Raw genomic sequence first — 17,976 nt, 5'->3', positions numbered from 1 at the left:
TTATAGGTTTTTCAGAGTAAGGTAATACTGGTTTACTCACCACGTAGCTGGATTGGACTGGTTTCTCTGATTTCCGTCTTTCTGTTCTGTCAGTATTCAGTTTGCGGTGAAGGAAGGCCTTTGATTTCCAGCATTGCTGAACGGGAAGTGTAAGGTGATCTTCCCATCTACCAGATCGAGAGAGGATGAGATAAGTTTTAGTTTGTTTAGAGCGGAGATTTACAAAAGTCGGATTTGTTGTAAAAGGGTCTCGAGCTTGGAAGAAGCCAGGGATGTCGATCAAGGCGGGAAAGTACGGCTAATTCAGTGAATCGACATTCAACTAATATTTGTGATAGCTGTACAGTATTTCAGTTTTCAAAACTGTGACTAAAATTTATTTTCGAAAAACCCCGAGCCGGTAAGCCACAAGGCACGCAAAAAAAGCAAAATGTGGGCATGTTTAAGCACGAAATAGTAATTTGTTTCACAACACTTTCATCCATGCTCAATTCAAATCAAACTATGGGAATAAAATTGCTCAGCGGTCTAAGCCAAGCTGGTTGGCTAAGGTTAGCAGTGTTGCACGGACTCGCGTGATTTTATTTCTTTTTTTTCTAGACAGGGTGGGTAGGTGGGGCGATCCCTTCCTCACTGCACTGCTAGCTATAACTACTTCAAGAGAAGAGTTTTCTACTCCAACTCGATATTTTTAGCCCTGATATACCCTCGTAAACGTACCTGCGTGCATTGGATCGCCAGGAATATATTTTCGCACGTTTTACTTTCTCATATCATTACGAATGTAGCCCCTGGGTTAGGAGCGCCCCTCCCGTCGCGTGTGATTCGCGCTCCGCGCTGGCCTCGTGCTTGCATCCGCTCGCTGGAAAAACGCAAAAAGAAAAAATAATAATAATAAAAAATAAATAAATAAAAAGAGGCTATATGCTTGCTCGGCGTCTGTTTGTCTCAACGGTTTCCACTGTGGAATGACTGGTTTCCGGGCAGTGCGAGATTCCCTCTTTTAAAGAGTCTCTAAAGATTCCCGCTTTTAAACATTTCCAGTCCCCGTTCCCCGTTCTCACTTCTCCATTTCTATTTTCACCATTTCCCGTTCCCTGTTTTAAAGATAGCCACATAGATTAATTGGCCGTTTCTGACTGCCCGCTTTCTCAATTCTGTCCTCTGAGCTGATTCCTGAATTGTTGAAGGAGGTATAAAGTTCTGATATGCTCAGATTTAACGGATGTTCTACATGTAGTTTGTTTGCAGAGGAGTTAAAATATGAAGGTGTTTGTTACTTATTCACGTCGGAGTGCTGAAGCATTAGGTGACGAGTTCAAGCTTGAAAGAAAATAAAGGCATCAATAAAGTTGCTTTGGAGCTGGCTTTATATTAAAATTATAAAAAAGGCCTCAGGATTACTGTCACGACATCTTTCGGTATCTAATGCCGCCATTTCAAGTTACTCACCGTTTCGGAGATCAAGTTGACATGAATATCCTAATGTCGAAGTGTTTATGACATTTGATAAGGCTTTCGCTGTTGTTTTTTCGAGGATACTGCAAATAATTAGTCGCTTTATACAAATTTTGTTCATGAACGTTTAATTAAACATTTGTATCAAATAAATGCTTTCAGCTGGTTACATCCTTTTTTGTTGAATAAAACTTACAAACCTTGGATAAGAAATATAATAAATAAAAAAAATAAATGCTTTGTTTATACTGAGTGGAAATGCACCTACAGTAGCTACCCAAAGTTAGTTTACAGGCATTCCACTCAGAAATAACGGGAAACAAATAATAATCAAATCGAACATAACATGTTAAAAATCCCAACTGGCAGGAGGCAAACCAGCTGGCTATTTACAAGCGTGGCTTGAACCCGGGACCTCCGGATTTCAAGTCCGGCGCTCTTACCACTGGGCTATGTCGCCTCCTCATAGCTCCTGGATAGCCATAGTATCGACGAAATTCGATACTCTGAATTGCTTAAGTACCACAAACAGAATCATTTCAAACCGTTCAAACATGGGTATCGAAAAAAAAATTAACTTAGCTATCAAAGGAAAAATTTGGGAATAGTTATATCAATGTAAAGTTATCCCTTTATCCGGTCATATATCCAGTGGTGCGCACCCCCCCCCCCCCCCCCCCCTGGGCCGACCCCAGGGCGTTAGGACTTTTTGAAAACAAACTGGCAAATGCTCCACATGCACAGGGGTAACAGAGCTATTCGAAAACAAATTATGCTGAGTTCTTTGTTTTTGGGCTTGCCATCGTCTAATCAAAGTTAATTCCGGCCAAACTAACTCGCAAAATACCGTGTAGCATGAAAATTTTGCAAGTTCTAATTTTTGCGGATTTTGCGGATTGACCTCGATCTGCAAACATTAGTTCCCGCAGAAAAAAACACCCGCAAAAGAAAACGCCGCAAAAATTAACTCCCTTCAGTCAAATTTAAAACTCAGCTTTTAATAGACTTATGCCACTGGAGCGATATACATTGGACTTTAATAAGAACGTTAACATGATTTTCCATTGGAAAAAGAAACAAGAGCTGTCAAGAGTAAAGCAATTCAGTACATTAGATTGGCACGAATGGGTCGTCTGAAGGAACGCACAGACTTGAATCGTGCAGCAGACCAACCATGTTCTAGTGGCGCTTCTGAGGGCCTCTTCATATGAGCCCGGTCGACCGTGCTGGCTCGGTTTCCGAGATCTCGCCTCGACACTCTTTTCTTTACAAAAATTTTGATGTGTTCATATGAGAAGGCGGGCTGGCCCGGTTACCGAGATCTCGTTTTTTGCGACCGAGATCTCGGTAACCGAGATGGAAATTTTTCCCATATGAACACTCCAGCCCGGATACCGGGACTGACCGAGACGAAACAATTTTAACTGAGCATGGCTTCCAGTGGCTAGTAAGGTCGCTGACAAGTCAGGGAAATTGTTTTTATACAGGGTTAACCTCCCGATTTCCCTATTCAGGATGTTTTTGTATTTGTGTTGAGGCCTCCTGAACTGAAATATTACGTTAAGTCGGAACGCGGGTCCACGGGTATTTTGGGCCTTTAGGACATTTTTCATCTCGGTAACCGGGATTAAATTTCCCATATGAACAGAAGACAAAATTCGTCCCGCCTACCGGGCCATCCCGTTAACCGGGCTCATATGAAAAGGCCCTCGAGACGGCCTGCACAGAAGTGCAGAAGTTCAACTAAACAAGAGTGTTATTATTATTATTATTGACTGAGTCTGTCTCATTGCGTTACAGTAGGGCATAGTTTTGTATTTTAGCAGGCCGCTCCCTGTTAGGTTTCAAAGTTGTATACTTGCTACATCTTTCACTTGAAAGCCCCTTTGTATGCCTAGAAAGGTTTCAGCTACGGTAATTCAAACATTCATACTGCTTTCTTATAAACTAATATACGGTAATAGCGTCGTGGCAAACCATATTAACGAAAAAGTGTTTGGCTGTGCATGGTAGGGGTAGGCTTTTCGTTTTGTCGTTGTTCAGTCCCTTTGCACAGTAAGGTATTATAGTGATATGTCTCTCATGTAGACTTCATGTGTAACTAGAGTGAACTGTGACTCAATTGACCGTACAGTAAAAGTTGAAAATATTCAGGTTTCTTCCACTTAAATATTCTGGTGATTGAACCAGAGCATCGCAAAAATTAGTTCCCAGCAGAAATTTCAGTCATCTCGAACCGCAAAAATTTGTTCCCGCAAACTACAAAAAATCGCCAATCCGCAAAATAAAACTCCCGCAAAATTTTCTTGCTACACGGTAAGTCGTATTTCTCCGCATTACTCCAGTGAACGTTCGTTCTGCGGATCTACCACCCGGAGTGGGGGGGGGGGGGGGGTACTCCCAAAAAAAAATGGATGCCCGCTTTCTCAATTCTGTCCTCTGAGCTGATTCCTGAATTATTGAAGGAGGTACAAAGTTCTGATATGCTCAGATTTAACGGATGTTCTACATGTTATTTGTTTACAGAGGAGTTAAAATATGAAGGTGTTTGTTACTTGTTCACGTCGGAGTGCTGAAGCATTAGGTAACGAGTTCAAGCTTAAAAGAACGAAGTTACTTTGGAGCTCAGACTTTATTTTTAATAATAAAAAAGGCCTGTTTCATTCCTAAATTTAAACCTCAGGATTACTGTCACGATATCTTTCGGTATCTAATGCCGCTATTTAAAGTTGCTCACCGTTTCAGAGATCAAGTTGACATGAATATCCTAATGTCGAAGTATTTATGACACTTGATAAGGCTTTTGCTGTTGTTATTGCTAAGATACTGCAAATAATTATTAGTCGCTTTATACAAATTTTGTTCATGAACGTTTAATTAAACACTTGTACCAAATAAATGCTTTCAGCTGGTTACAAAGGAAATAGGACACGTCTACATGCAGGCTAGCTGCAACTTTTTTAACATAATTAATTATCAGGTGCATGAAAACAAGATCATTGGTGAGTGACACAGACATTTTAATCAACTAGGTACATTTTTAAGTTGAAATTGTCCTATGCCTGATTCAATTGTCATCAACATCACTATTAAACTACACATTTGACCAATTTCCATAAAAAAGAAGTAGCAGATGTGGTGGACAGATGGTTATAACCGGGATTGAAAGGTTCGTGGTCTGTTAGGGCTGGCCGGGGTCATTGCACCGTGTTCTTGAGCAAAACACTATTATTATTATTATTATTATTATTATTATTATTATTATTATTATTATTATTATTATTACAATAAAAATTAAAAATTATTATTTTTACACCGATAAATATAACCTCTCTCCACCCGTAGGAGTGTAAATGGGTACTGCCGAGCTGTATAAAGGGAAACCCCATTAAATGCTGTTGATAAGCTGTGATGCATGAACTAGCATCTCATCCAGGGCTGAGGGAGGGGTAGAAATATTCCTAGATAGTTCATGCTACACAAAACTTGGATGTAAAAAATCTCTCACCGCAGCTGATGGTAGTTGGTCACTTAGATGTAACCCCATGAGACTTTACCTTTTACCACTAAACAAAAACACAGTTCTTCATGACAATTACCGAGTGAAAGTCTTGAGCAGTTTACAATTCCACTAAGGAACATAAAGATATCATCAACATACAATATTTTATTACCTCTTACTCTGTAACTTCTCCTTTCCAGTTGCACACATCAGAATCCAAGTCGAATATGCAGTGAACAAGTAGTCCTCATGTCGCACAGAGTTTTCAGGGAAAACCTGTATAAATAAGGATGTATACATGTGTATGTACTGTATAAACAAACATGGATAATACTTAAAAACTAATATTTTACCTGAAGAGGTTACTTTTAAAAGGCTTTTACATGCAAATACTCTGTCATATAATTAACTTGAGAACTAAGAAGATCACGACATGCGATATATGGTCGAAAGGTTTATACAGCTGTCTCCATTTATTTACATATCTTTTATAACTATGGCATTTTTCTGTATTTCTGCAAAAATTGAAATCATCTTGTCCCAGGTTTCAATGCTACTAAAGATTAATGCTTCAAGCCTGGTCAATGAACAAATCAAATGTAAACGTTACTTATTAATTCCTCCTTGATTTATTGTGCATTATAAAATAATAAATTATTGATGCAAGAAATGTTTTGGGTCGACCAATGCAATACAGCTACAGTAATAAAAATAATTTTATTGCTCACAGCTGTGCATGGCTACCCAGAAATAAAAAGGCAATTATTACTTATTATAATAATTATAATAAAACTCAATCTTTGAGCTTAAGTGGCCCTTGTGGCTATTAAGCTACCTGTAATAATAACCTAGTTTCTGTAGCAAATGCGGTCAGTGTAAAATGCAGACTTGGGATAAAATGCAGACTGAACACTGCAGACCAGGGGTAAAATGCAGACTAAATTATAAAGACTATCTTTTTAAAGTTAAAACACTCGAGGACTGGGTCGCGAAAAATGGATGCCCGCTTTCTCAATTCTGTCCTCTGAGCTGATTCCTGAATTATTGAAGGAGGTACAAAGTTCTGATATGCTCAGATTTAACGGATGTTCTACATGTTATTTGTTTACAGAGGAGTTAAAATATGAAGGTGTTTGTTACTTGTTCACGTCGGAGTGCTGAAGCATTAGGTAACGAGTTCAAGCTTAAAAGAACGAAGTTACTTTGGAGCTCAGACTTTATTTTTAATAATAAAAAAGGCCTGTTTCATTCCTAAATTTAAACCTCAGGATTACTGTCACGATATCTTTCGGTATCTAATGCCGCTATTTAAAGTTGCTCACCGTTTCAGAGATCAAGTTGACATGAATATCCTAATGTCGAAGTATTTATGACACTTGATAAGGCTTTTGCTGTTGTTATTGCTAAGATACTGCAAATAATTATTAGTCGCTTTATACAAATTTTGTTCATGAACGTTTAATTAAACACTTGTACCAAATAAATGCTTTCAGCTGGTTACAAAGGAAATAGGACACGTCTACATGCAGGCTAGCTGCAACTTTTTTAACATAATTAATTATCAGGTGCATGAAAACAAGATCATTGGTGAGTGACACAGACATTTTAATCAACTAGGTACATTTTTAAGTTGAAATTGTCCTATGCCTGATTCAATTGTCATCAACATCACTATTAAACTACACATTTGACCAATTTCCATAAAAAAGAAGTAGCAGATGTGGTGGACAGATGGTTATAACCGGGATTGAAAGGTTCGTGGTCTGTTAGGGCTGGCCGGGGTCATTGCACCGTGTTCTTGAGCAAAACACTATTATTATTATTATTATTATTATTATTATTATTATTATTATTATTATTATTACAATAAAAATTAAAGATTATTATTTTTACACCGATAAATATAACCTCTCTTCACCCGTAGGAGTGTAAATGGGTACTGCCGAGCTGTATAAAGGGAAACCCCATTAAATGCTGTCGATAAGCTGTGATGCATGAACTAGCATCTCATCCAGGGCTGAGGGAGGGGTAGAAATATTCCTAGATAGTTCATGCTACAAAAAACTTGGACGTAAAAAATCTCTCACTGCAGCTGATGGTAGTTGGTCACTTAGATGTAACCCCATGAGACTTTACCTTTTACCACTAAACAAAAACACAGTTCTTCATGACAATTACCGAGTGAAAGTCTTGAGCAGTTTACAATTTCACTAAGGAACATAAAGATATCATCAACATACAATATTTTATTACCTCTTACTCTGTAACTTCTCCTTTCCAGTTGCACACATCACCCAAGTCGAATATGCAGTGAACAAGTAGTCCTCATGTCGCACAGAGTTTTCAGGGAAAACCTGTATAAATAAGGATGTATACATGTGTATGTACTGTATAAACAAACATGGATAATACTTAAAAACTAATATTTTACCTGAAGAGGTTACTTTTAAAAGGCTTTTACATGCAAATACTCTGTCATATAATTAACTTGAGAACTAAGAAGATCACAACATGCGATATATGGTCGAAAGGTTTATACAGCTGTCTCCATTTATTTACAAATCTTTTATAACTACGGCATTTTTCTGTATTTCTGCAAAAATTGAAATCATCTTGTCCCAGGTTTCAATGCCACTAAAGATTAATGCTTAAAGCCTGGTCAATGAACAAATCAAATGTAAACGTTACTTCTTAATTCCTCCTTGATTTATCGTGCATTATAAAATAATAAATTATTGATGCAAGAAATGTTTTGGGTCGACCAATGCAATACAGCTACAGTAATAAAAATAATTTTATTGCTCACAGCTGTGCATGGCTATACCCGGAAATAAAAAGGCAATTATTACTTATTATAATTATAATAAAACTCAATCTTTGAGCCTAAGTGGCCCTTGTGGCTATTAAGCTACATGAAAAAAAAAGCTAGTTTCTGTAGCAAATGCGGTCAGTGTAAAATGCAGACTACAGACTGGGGGTAAAATGCAGACTTGGGATAAAAGGCAGACTGAACACTGCAGACCAGGGTTAAAATGCAGACTAAATTATAAAGACTAATTCTTTTTAAAGTTAAAACACTCGAGGACTGGGTCGCGACCTCACAAGTCGGTTTTTAGCGATAAGGTACCAAGGTACCAAGGTTGCTATGACATCGTGACGACACCAAAAGATGAATTCCCATCAATGCCTATTTCCTCTGGGTTTAAATTGCAAGATCACTGACGATGACAGTGTAGTTACATGTACTCTGGGAATAATTGCAATGGAAATTACAATAATCATTATGAATAAGATATCATTTTGCAAAGGGCAATATAGTAGAGATTCAACTGAAACACCAAAATTGAAATTTGGATGAACAAAAAATTAAATGAAAAATTATTATGAAAGCCACACCACAATGCAGATGTTATGTAATAATAATAATAATAATAATAATAATAATAATAATAATAATAATAATAATAATAATAATCAGGAAGTCATCACCATGAGATGACATGTGCGCACAGATGCACGACAAACAAACATGTGTGGAAACAAACAAACAAATGAATGAATGGACTGAAGTGTTTGAAACTGTCTATAATTATACTAACTGTAATTTGCAGCTCTAGTTTCATAAAGTACATGTACAGCTTTTATACCCATAGTCTTAGCTTTGAACACTGTCTAACTATAAAATGCAAGTTCCAAGGTTCAGAATCACAAGGTGTTAATGCCAGGTTTTGGCTCGTATTACTCATGTGTCACCATTTGGTTCTTTTATTTTAATATCCCCTTGTTTTTTCACTGAGCCTGCCTCAAAGAGCTCATGCACAAGCTTCCTGCTGGTCCTCAAATGGTTTTAATCATAAATCTAATTTTGGTTAGTGGTCAAATAAAGTTGTAGAACTGACTGCCACTGTAGCACGTGTTTGGCCAGGGTTACAGATTGTTATGTGCTTCTAGTTTTTCTGGCATGCCAATACTCTTTTTAGTTAGTGCATTTAATTGCTGGCCTTGCAGTATGGAGCTGTTACTGTTGCACATAGTCCTAGGTTGCAGCTTGTAGTGCTGAGTGAGGTAAGGCATTAAAATGGTCACACAAGTCTTGAAGTGAAGCCTTCTGTCATACCATTTCTTGTGTGGTGACCCCCAGCTACTATGCAAAATGTGTGGTTTGCCTTACCCTGGCTAAGTCTTTATTAGAGTGATATCAATTTAAATCAATTAGCTGAAAAGTCAGTACACCATACAGTTGTTAATGTGCAGAACAACAACATTAAATAATTTTATCTTTTCAAAGGTGTTGATATGTTAATATATACAGTGTATTGTTTTAACCTACACATTAATTAGATCAAACATACCTCTAATCGAAGGAACTGTTCACCATCCACTGGACACACTGCAACTCTAGAGTAGACAAGTAAAATCACATTAATAATATCACAATTGATTTATTTAGCTTGTATATTATTTTAATTAACTTATAATAATTTCAATATTTAGTAGTTTTGCGCTTTGTTGTATTGTTGTATTATTGCTTTACATTCTTGTCGTCCACTTGTGCAAATCCCATAATGTCATTAATATTCACACGGCTTTCCAAGTATTAGCATTCTTTATAAGCTCATGCAACGCATATGTTTTCTTTTTACTTCTGATAATGGTCTTGGAATAAGAACCGAAATGTTACACTTATATCTTAGTGTTTTCTCTTCTTGTCTACACTTTTATTCTAAATTAGCAAGATGTTTTTTGGTGTTGTTTTCCTGTTGTACTTTAAGACAAGATCGATTTCTAATGCAACTTTTCTCAGGTGTCATAACATCCTTGATCTTGATATATTAACCAGCCTACCTTTCCATCAGATGAATGATGTAACTGAGATTAATGTACAAAATTTTAAAATTCCTTTTTTTCTGAGCAGAGTTAGAGAGGTCCATAATTATATTATTACAGCTGCTAGCTGTAGCTCAGTGGTAGAGCATCCGAACTAGTAATTGGTATAGCTAGGTTATAGACTCCTGATAGGATCAAGCACTCTTTTTTTTTTCCCTGAGTACGCCCGTGTCACTTACTGAATAGACCATTCTCATTTAATCACCTGAGGCTTAAACATATTCCATCACATTTATTCCATTGCGCATATGCTACACATCTAGATCTGAACATTCAAATCCTGGCAGTATGTATGTAGGATGTTTAAATTGTCCCATGAACCTAGTTTAATGGCCTTAGCTCCCAAGAGTGTCCTGTAGCTCAGTGGTAGAGCATCCAAACTATTTATCAGAAAGTCTCATGCAGGTTCGACTCCTGATAGGAGTTCTTGGATGTTTTTCCAAGTATGCCTGTGTCACTTACTGAATAATACATCACTCTTAGCCGTACACAGTTGGACAAAATCCCATTTACACTGTAGCAATGTTTACCTTCCAACCAAGATCAAGTGTTTAAAACTACACAAGAAAAGCTCCAACTTAATCCCTAGTTAAAACTGTGTTTAAGTTTCATATTTGCTGCTTACCTTATTCTTACTAATTTTTGCGCGTACATAATTTTAAGAAAATTTGGGAGCCGAAATTTGCAATAATTGTGATTACAAGCAAAATTAGAGCAAAAGCATATTAAATTTTACGATATTGTCAGTGTTTTGTTTTATTAAACCCTGAGCTGAGGGCACTATTAATTATATCACAAAGAAATTATAAGGAAATACTGGAAAAATACAAAGGTCTGGTTCAATCTAACAACAAGGAGCCTACAAATGGAAACTTTGATGACTGTACTAAAGTAAAAGAGGTTTTCGCCGAATTACACTTGCTGAAGGAAATAGTGAATATAGGAGGAAGAGTGCTAGTCGTAAACAAGACCAGAAAGATTTTTTCAAGAACAGTTAATATATAGTTACAGTTTTAATTCAAATCAATTCACCACAAGGCCCTGTTAACTTAGCACATTTAAAATTCTTATTCGGTGTTGTTTTGTGATATGATATGATATGATATGATATGATATGATATGATATGATATGATATGATATGATATGATATGATATGATATGATATGATATGATATGATATGATATGATATGATATGATATGATATGATATGGTATTTAATTTTGCTTGTTTAAATTTTGTGCAATATTTTTTCACAGGTGTTAAATTTCACAAGTGTTTTAAAATTGTGAAAATCGCAAAAATTATTACTCTTGAAAATTAGTAAGAACAAGAAGCTGTTTCCAGCTTATACTCGGGCCATATTTGACTGTGTGGTGCGTAAAGCCTACAATCTTTTAACAGTGAAAACCTCCAGCATCGCCAATTCCCCCAAATAGATAGCCTGCTAGCAAGCTATCTCGGGGGGTGGATCCTCTTTCCCCCTCCTGCCCCCCACCCCCAAGAGAGCTTGCTCGCAGGCTACCAAATAGATAGATACAGAGATATAGTGAGGCAATAAGTAACCACCAGATAGAATTGCATTTCTTGCCGGCAGAATGAAATACAGGGGAAAACGACATTAAATGTTGGGGATTATAAAAAGCATTTGTATGACAAATTTGAAGAGGGTGGTACTCCCTTATGTGACCTTAACGGGGACATGCGGCCCGATAAGGTATGGTTTACAGGGTGTTTTGTCTTGAACGGGGTATCTATTTCATCACTTTCTGTCTTAAACAGGGTATCCCTACATGACCTAATGGCTTAAACAGATTGCGATTGCCAATGCATTAAAATACAGTAAGAAACTAGTGTATTCTTATATTTTCATTCTATTCTTCAACAGGGTGTGATTTTGGGTTAAATGTCTTAGAAAAGGGCCTGAAAATTTTGAATTGTGTCTTAAACGCGATAGGGAAATCGGAGAATTGTGTCTTAAACAGGGTCAGGGTTTGAACGCCCGGGCCGCACCTCCCTACCCAGGCATCTGTTGAGTACCCCCCCCCCCAATCAAGAGTAACGTTACATATTACGTGTACGTTTATATCCTTGTACGTTTTTCGATGTTTCGCTGTTTATATTTTTAAATGAAATTCAGGGGAATTAAGCATTTGTCATTCACCTTTCATTTGAAGACAGAAACCGTTTCTACATTGATTGTTTTTCTATAGTAAACGTGAGACATCTTTATCTATCTTGGCCCATGAGGTCATAGACTGATTTAGTTGCCAAATTTTCGGTTAAACAAAACTAACCTTGAGGCACTCAGGTTAGCCTAAAAAACACTCCGGTTAGCCTAAAGAGCACTCCAGTTAGCCTAAATAGCACTTAGGTTAGCTTAAATAGCTCCCTGGTTAGCTTAACGGTTAGCAGTTTATGTTGGGGTTGTTCATGCCTTGCATGCCTCGCATGTTTTGTTCATGCCTCGCACGTCTGCCTTGCATATTGTTAACACTCCTCACGGCCCGAAAACAAAGAACGCAACCGAGAATTTAAAGAATTTGATAACACGACAGAAAACGTAACTCAAACCAGCCGAGTACAAAAAACGAGACCAAGAACAATAACTCGTGGCCCGAAGTCTTATCTCTGAGCAGCCCATCGCGACCCCAAAAAGAAAAAGAATTTGATAATGCTACCGAAACCTTACGGCCCGAGTAATGAGGTACATAACGTGCATCTTGGATTAAAGATCTGGATATCAAACCCTTGGTAAAATGCCATAGTTTATCTGCATCAGCTAGAGTTAAAAAATCATGTTACTGTTGTGTTGAACTCAGTTAAAATGCTGTAAAATTTTATGATCAACATGATCCACTGAATTCCTGAGTCAATGGTTTCTCCCAGGGGGGAGCTCTAGTACCCTCGTCGTTTCACTAAATTTGACAATTTAATGCTTCCCAATGGTCAGAAAGATTAACATCACTGTCATGTTCGGCACAGAAGGCAATTCCATACATCATGTACGCTCTGGTGTATCTGCCATAACAAGTTGAACATTCCTAATTTTGGTTGATATTTCCATGCTATGGATCTTGATAACTTGAGAGATTACTAGGTACTTACTTTAAACAACATGTACAAATAGTTGCTGTTGTTGTTTTTCACTCTTTAGAGTACAGGTTGCCTCCTACTAACAAAATCAGTTCACATGCATGTTGTCATTCATCTACACTGTCTGCAATTTTTCATTTCAAGACTTCTGCAAAAGGTGCAAAGGTTTGTATACTAACTAAAGCTTGGGAAGTCTGTTTTCCCATTGTTGTCATTACTAACTAAAGATAATTTTGTTAGAGAAAAAAATTGTTGCTTGATCCTAGCCTGTCATATATATCAAACAAAAACGTTTCGTTTTCAGGATCGAAAATTTATGTTCAAACACAAGCTTTCGATTCCCTCACAGAATCTTTGTCAAGTGGTGTTGGACGTTTTTGTCACATGATTAAGTTGTGAAAATATCATGGGACAAAACGTCCTGTCGTGGGTTGTACCAAGACCCCTCTAGGTACGACCCACAAAGCTAAAAGCACGGCAAAAAAAGGCCATTTCAGTATCAGCGTCCCTTTCCCCTATATACAAGGAGTTTCCAAGCAAATCACAAATTTTCAGAAGACAATTGAGGGGTGGGTACCTATCACAAGCCTGTAAATACCATAAGACAACAGCTGGTACACCCCAAGGATCCCACACTCATGGAAAAGAAATGTGGAGTGGTCTATAAAATTCGGTGCAGGGATTGTAAGAGGTTTATAACAGGGAGATGGCAAGACCCTTTAGGGTCAGTGCCCTTTGAGCCTGTGGGGATTTAGAGAACAAGTCTTGTCAACAGTACAAGATTGCAAACGACTAAAGTAGGTGACCACCTAAGGGACATGAGGCACATGCTCGACCTTTCTTCCTCTTCAGTTGTCGTAAGGGAGAACGACACCTTCAAACAAAGAATTAGTGAGAAGCTATTGAAATTCATTGCCAGGCTCCGACATTAAATTGCGACGTTGGACATGTCGGGCTACCGGCGATCAACCGGCACGTTTTGTCACATCATATTTTATCAACTTTTAATCATGTTAGAAAAACTTCCTACACCACTTGACAAAGATTCCGGGAGGGTATCAAAAGCTTGTGTTTGAATAAATTTTCGATCCTGAAAATGAAACCTTTTTTTTGGTTAAAGATAATTTTGTAACATGACAGCCTTAATAAGTACAGTCTTGGACGTGTGCATTTAGATGGAGATATAATCTTATACAAGAATCAACTGAATCAATCGCCGAGCTACTGTACATGTACATGCCACAGTCAACACGACTCAATTTAATTTCACACAATGAAAGCACAGCGGGTGACCCCGGCCTTAGAGTATGTTGTCGATTTAGTCTAGCGTTGCTCTTGTAACTTTGGGTGTCTCGAAAACGAAGACCTCTAAAACAAAGACCCTAAGACCCTAAGACGCTAAGACCCTAAGACCCCGAAAACTCGAAAACGAAGACCCCCAAAATTTCCAAGTGTAAGTACAAAAAGATAAAATAACATAAAAATACATTAATTTATTTATTTATGGTTATCCGCCATCTTGAGCTGAGCAACCGCGTTTCTTGGAATACTGACCGGAAGTGTGTTTCCTGCTCCACTGGACCGGAAGCGCGTTTCCGAACGTCTCAGTTGCGCTGCTGGGTTTTTATAAAAATTACCAACTAGCAAAGGAACGAGTGTTAAATCCCTTCCTCTGGGAATTACAACCACGTGATCGTGAGAGCAAAAGAAATGAAGCCTAGGCTTTCTATTATGAAAGTTGCTGTAATGATTTTGAGGTTCTTCAGTCCCGAGTACATCCATACATTTGTCTCTATAGCAAACCAGCCATGAACTGCTACTACAGTAAGCCATAGTTCGCGGGAACAAATACAGGGAAATGAATGGACGCTTTCTGGCACAGCTTACATCCCCCCAATTTTTTTCCTAAAATCCTTTCCCTAGTACCAAAAGTTTCCAATTCGTGAATTTTTCAGAAGCGATGTTTTATGAAAATTATTTGACATCGGATTTCCATACAAACACTGTTATTTCAAGCCTGTTTGCCTACTCGTCAAAATAGCGTCGAAAACCGTGATAAGGCCTATTTTACAGGGAGCTCGAGGCTGATGAATTTTGTTAAAAATAGGAATCGACACTCGGGATTGAAGAACCTCAAAATCGTTATAGCAACTTTCATAGTAGAAAGCCTTGGCTTCATTTCTTTAGCTCTTGCGATCGCGTGGTTGTAGTTCCGAGAAGGAGGGATTTTTAAAGCACTCGTTTCTTTTGCTAGTTGGTTATTAAATAAAAACCCAGCAGCACAACTGAGACGTTTGGAAACGCGCTTCCGGTCCAGTGGAGCGGGAAACACATTTCCGGTCAGTATTCCAAGAAACGCGGTTGCTCAGCTCAAGATGGCGGATAACCATGGCAGGACCACAGGAAGAAATTAAATTTCACTTGAGGTATGAAATAATGTATTTTTTGCTATTTTATTTTTTTGTACTTATACTTGGAAATTTTGGGGGTCTTCGTTTTCGAGTTTTCGGGGTCCTAGGGTCCTAGGGTCTTAGGGTCTTCGTTTTCGAGACACCCTGTAACTTTTGGTCTCAAAATCAGCCAAAATTCCATAAATTTTAAAATCGTTTGCAGCGTTTATCCCCTATTAGCATACCTCAGTGACCGACTTTCGCGTAACGCGCAATCTGATTGGCTACACAGGTGCGTCTATCAAGCGATAGACGGCAGTTTGTCAGAGCGCGTGCGATATTCTAGCATGCATCATAAATAAATAAATAAATAAATAAATAAATAAATAAATAAATAAATAGGAATTTCAGTGGATTCGACGGGGTGGCTCTTCCATCCACTATTTCCAGGTCGAATTGGAATTTGCACAAATATATCAAAATTTATAGAATAAAAAGACTTTTTTGCTTCATAGATCGATCACTGAGGTATGCTCAAACAATTAGACGGCTCGCTCTCGGTTGCTATCGCCTTTGAGAGCTTCGCCCCTTGCCAACTATCAGCCGATTCGGATAGAAACCTCGAGCTCGCCAAGTTTATAGAATTACCATGAGAAGGTCCGCTTTATGAAATCTTTTACTAGTTAAATTGTATCAATATTGGTATTATCGGTTTGCTGCTCACGGATTACGGGCACACGTTTCGAACTTTGATCCTAGTGTGTTGATCGACTGTTGACCGACTGGATTTAGTCTATAGACTAAATCCAGTCGGTCAACAGTCGATCAATGCTATAGCATTGTGAGTTCTGCTGTTATCGTCAGTTTTCTCTGAATAGCTTCTTGTCACTAGAGGTGTTTATGGAACGTATATTCATATAGGTGTTCATAACACAAATTATTTAATTCCCAAGCATTTCATAACGCCAGAATGTACTTACTCATTTTAACATATCCTTCAGGCAAGGCGAGCAATGGAGTTGTCATAGGTTCACGCTCCAATAATCGACAGCAGGGCACGTCAGCCGTGCAAAGCGGGGTTCTTTCCTGGGCTATTCTGTCAAGATCGCAACGGTGAAGCTGATAGCCCACCATTTTAATCAACTAAATTTGCCTAACGAACAGCACAAACGAAATTCAAAACACCTTCGACAAAACCGACAAGATACAATGGGTCAATTGCGTCTAAGACGTTGCGCTAAGCTGATTGGTTGCTTCAATACGCGGGAGGGCTCAAGAGGGCGGGAAAGAACTGAAAATAGACTGACAAAGATTGACATTTTTTTTTTTCGGCAAGCACCACACCACACCACATTGTTTGGAAATGCCATATTCAAATATTAAATTAAATTATGTCCTTCTTCCCGAAGAGTGATCTTTCATGATCTGAAGAACTAACGTATGAACGAAAAGGGGTTACTGAAAGTAGATTTATCCCTGGTCATCCCTCGATCGTGTACTGTCCGCAGGAGCTGTCCGATTTACTAAATTCAGGATAAACCGGTCAGACCAGTTATTTGCATGAAGTCACAGACTCACAAGGCGCTGGAAAATGCGCGAAGTTTCCAAGCTCAATTTTTGTAAAATAAACTATGCAGGAATTGATACAAAACGAATTTCACGTTTTTTCTCAGGATTCTAGGCAAACTGCAACCTCGTTCCCAGGGCCTTTTCCCTAGCCCCCAACACCACCCCGCAAACTGAGCTAGAGGATTACGTAAGGTAGAATCACAGAAACAAATGTTGGTCAACCCACGAATTTATTTATTTAATTTATTATACATTTTTTTTCAGAGCCCCTCTTCTGACGACAGCACAAGTGTCCAGCCGACATGTGGCATCTCTCATAATAATAATAATAATAATAATAATAATAATAATAATAATAATAATAATAATAATAATAATAATAATAATAATACAAAGTAGTTTCAAGAGAAATGAACTGTCTTTGATTCTTGGCTTTTGTAATACATGGTGTTACAATTCAAGCAACGTACGCGCCAAAATAACTTCCACATTGAATGACCTCTACAGGTAACGTAACACTAATATTCATGGATCAGAGTATTAAATCTGCACTGTCCTAAAGTGAACTCATAAATTTCCCTCCTAAGTGTCAGTCCTAGGAAGATAAAGAGAGATCACAGGAGGCAAAAAAAAAAAAAAAGGAAAAAGAAATAGAATAGAACCCATAAGTCCAATGTTGCTCTACCGACTGAGCTACGAGTCGTGGGTGATTGTCACCCGCGCTCCTCGTTATTTCACTCTCTCCAGTCCTTTTTTGTCTCCGCTCGGCCCCCGCGCTCCTCGTTATTTTCAGGTTCTCTCTCCTCATTTATCTCCCCTTCAAGTTGAGCGTGAAAGCGGACTCTGCAGAGGAGAGAGAGGTGGTATTTGCGGTAATGTGATTGTGAAGGATAAAAATGAATGTTGTGCTGCTATAGCGCTAGTGGATCCTGGACGATTTGGTGGACCCTGGACGATTTGATCGGAGTGTCGTGTGATAATGAGGTCCAGTGTGTGCCCGTGAACCGACCACTCATATTAATAAGCTGCAACGCGTGCAAAATGCAGCTGCCAGGCTGATTTGTTCAACTCCGCG

The 17,976-nt window shown here is 38.3% G+C and overlaps 1 protein-coding gene across 10 annotated transcripts; it reads right to left on the bottom strand.

Annotated features, from left to right (window-relative positions):
- Positions 1 to 47: 47 nt before the first annotated feature.
- LOC146459389 (uncharacterized) lies at positions 48 to 16,804 on the bottom strand. Of its 10 annotated transcripts, XR_014857948.1 has the most exons (8): positions 16,313 to 16,804; positions 9,313 to 9,356; positions 7,214 to 7,314; positions 6,283 to 6,371; positions 5,133 to 5,236; positions 4,196 to 4,264; positions 1,453 to 1,541; positions 725 to 862 (listed from the first exon to the last, which is right to left on the bottom strand). XR_014857948.1 is itself a non-coding variant. In XM_085089630.1 (5 exons), the coding sequence occupies exons 1-4, from the start codon at positions 16,464 to 16,466 to the stop codon at positions 769 to 771; spliced, it is 393 nt and encodes a 130-aa protein (XP_084945756.1). In that variant the 5' UTR covers positions 16,467 to 16,564; the 3' UTR covers positions 48 to 167; positions 721 to 768. The 10 variants fall into 10 exon arrangements, 4 of the variants coding, with proteins under 4 accessions (XP_084945756.1, XP_084945758.1, XP_084945759.1 ...); XR_014857951.1 differs by lacking the exon at positions 6,283 to 6,371 and having other exon boundaries at positions 4,196 to 4,284; XR_014857950.1 differs by lacking the exon at positions 6,283 to 6,371.
- Between the last annotated feature and the right edge of the window lie 1,172 nt (positions 16,805 to 17,976).

This window comes from Pavona decussata, unplaced genomic scaffold, assembly GCF_977016875.1.
Source record: "Pavona decussata unplaced genomic scaffold, jaPavDecu1.1 SCAFFOLD_219, whole genome shotgun sequence".
NCBI lineage: Eukaryota > Metazoa > Cnidaria > Anthozoa > Scleractinia > Agariciidae > Pavona > Pavona decussata.
Note: the sequence above shows the minus strand (reverse complement) of the source record. Positions and strands in the feature narration are given on the sequence as shown.

Bases quoted from the DNA above. Each gene is read 5' to 3' on its own strand.
- LOC146459389 (XM_085089630.1), bottom strand. From the start codon at position 16,466: ATGGTGGGCTATCAGCTTCACCGTTGCGATCTTGACAGAATAGCCCAG. The intron at 7,315-9,312 runs GTATGTTTGATC...TTATTTATACAG, and splicing joins AACAGTTCCTTCGATTAGAG to GTTTTCCCTGAAAACTCTGT. The intron at 863-7,213 runs GTAATAAAATAT...GCGTTTTTCCAG, and splicing joins GAGAAGTTACAGAGTAAGAG to CGAGCGGATGCAAGCACGAG.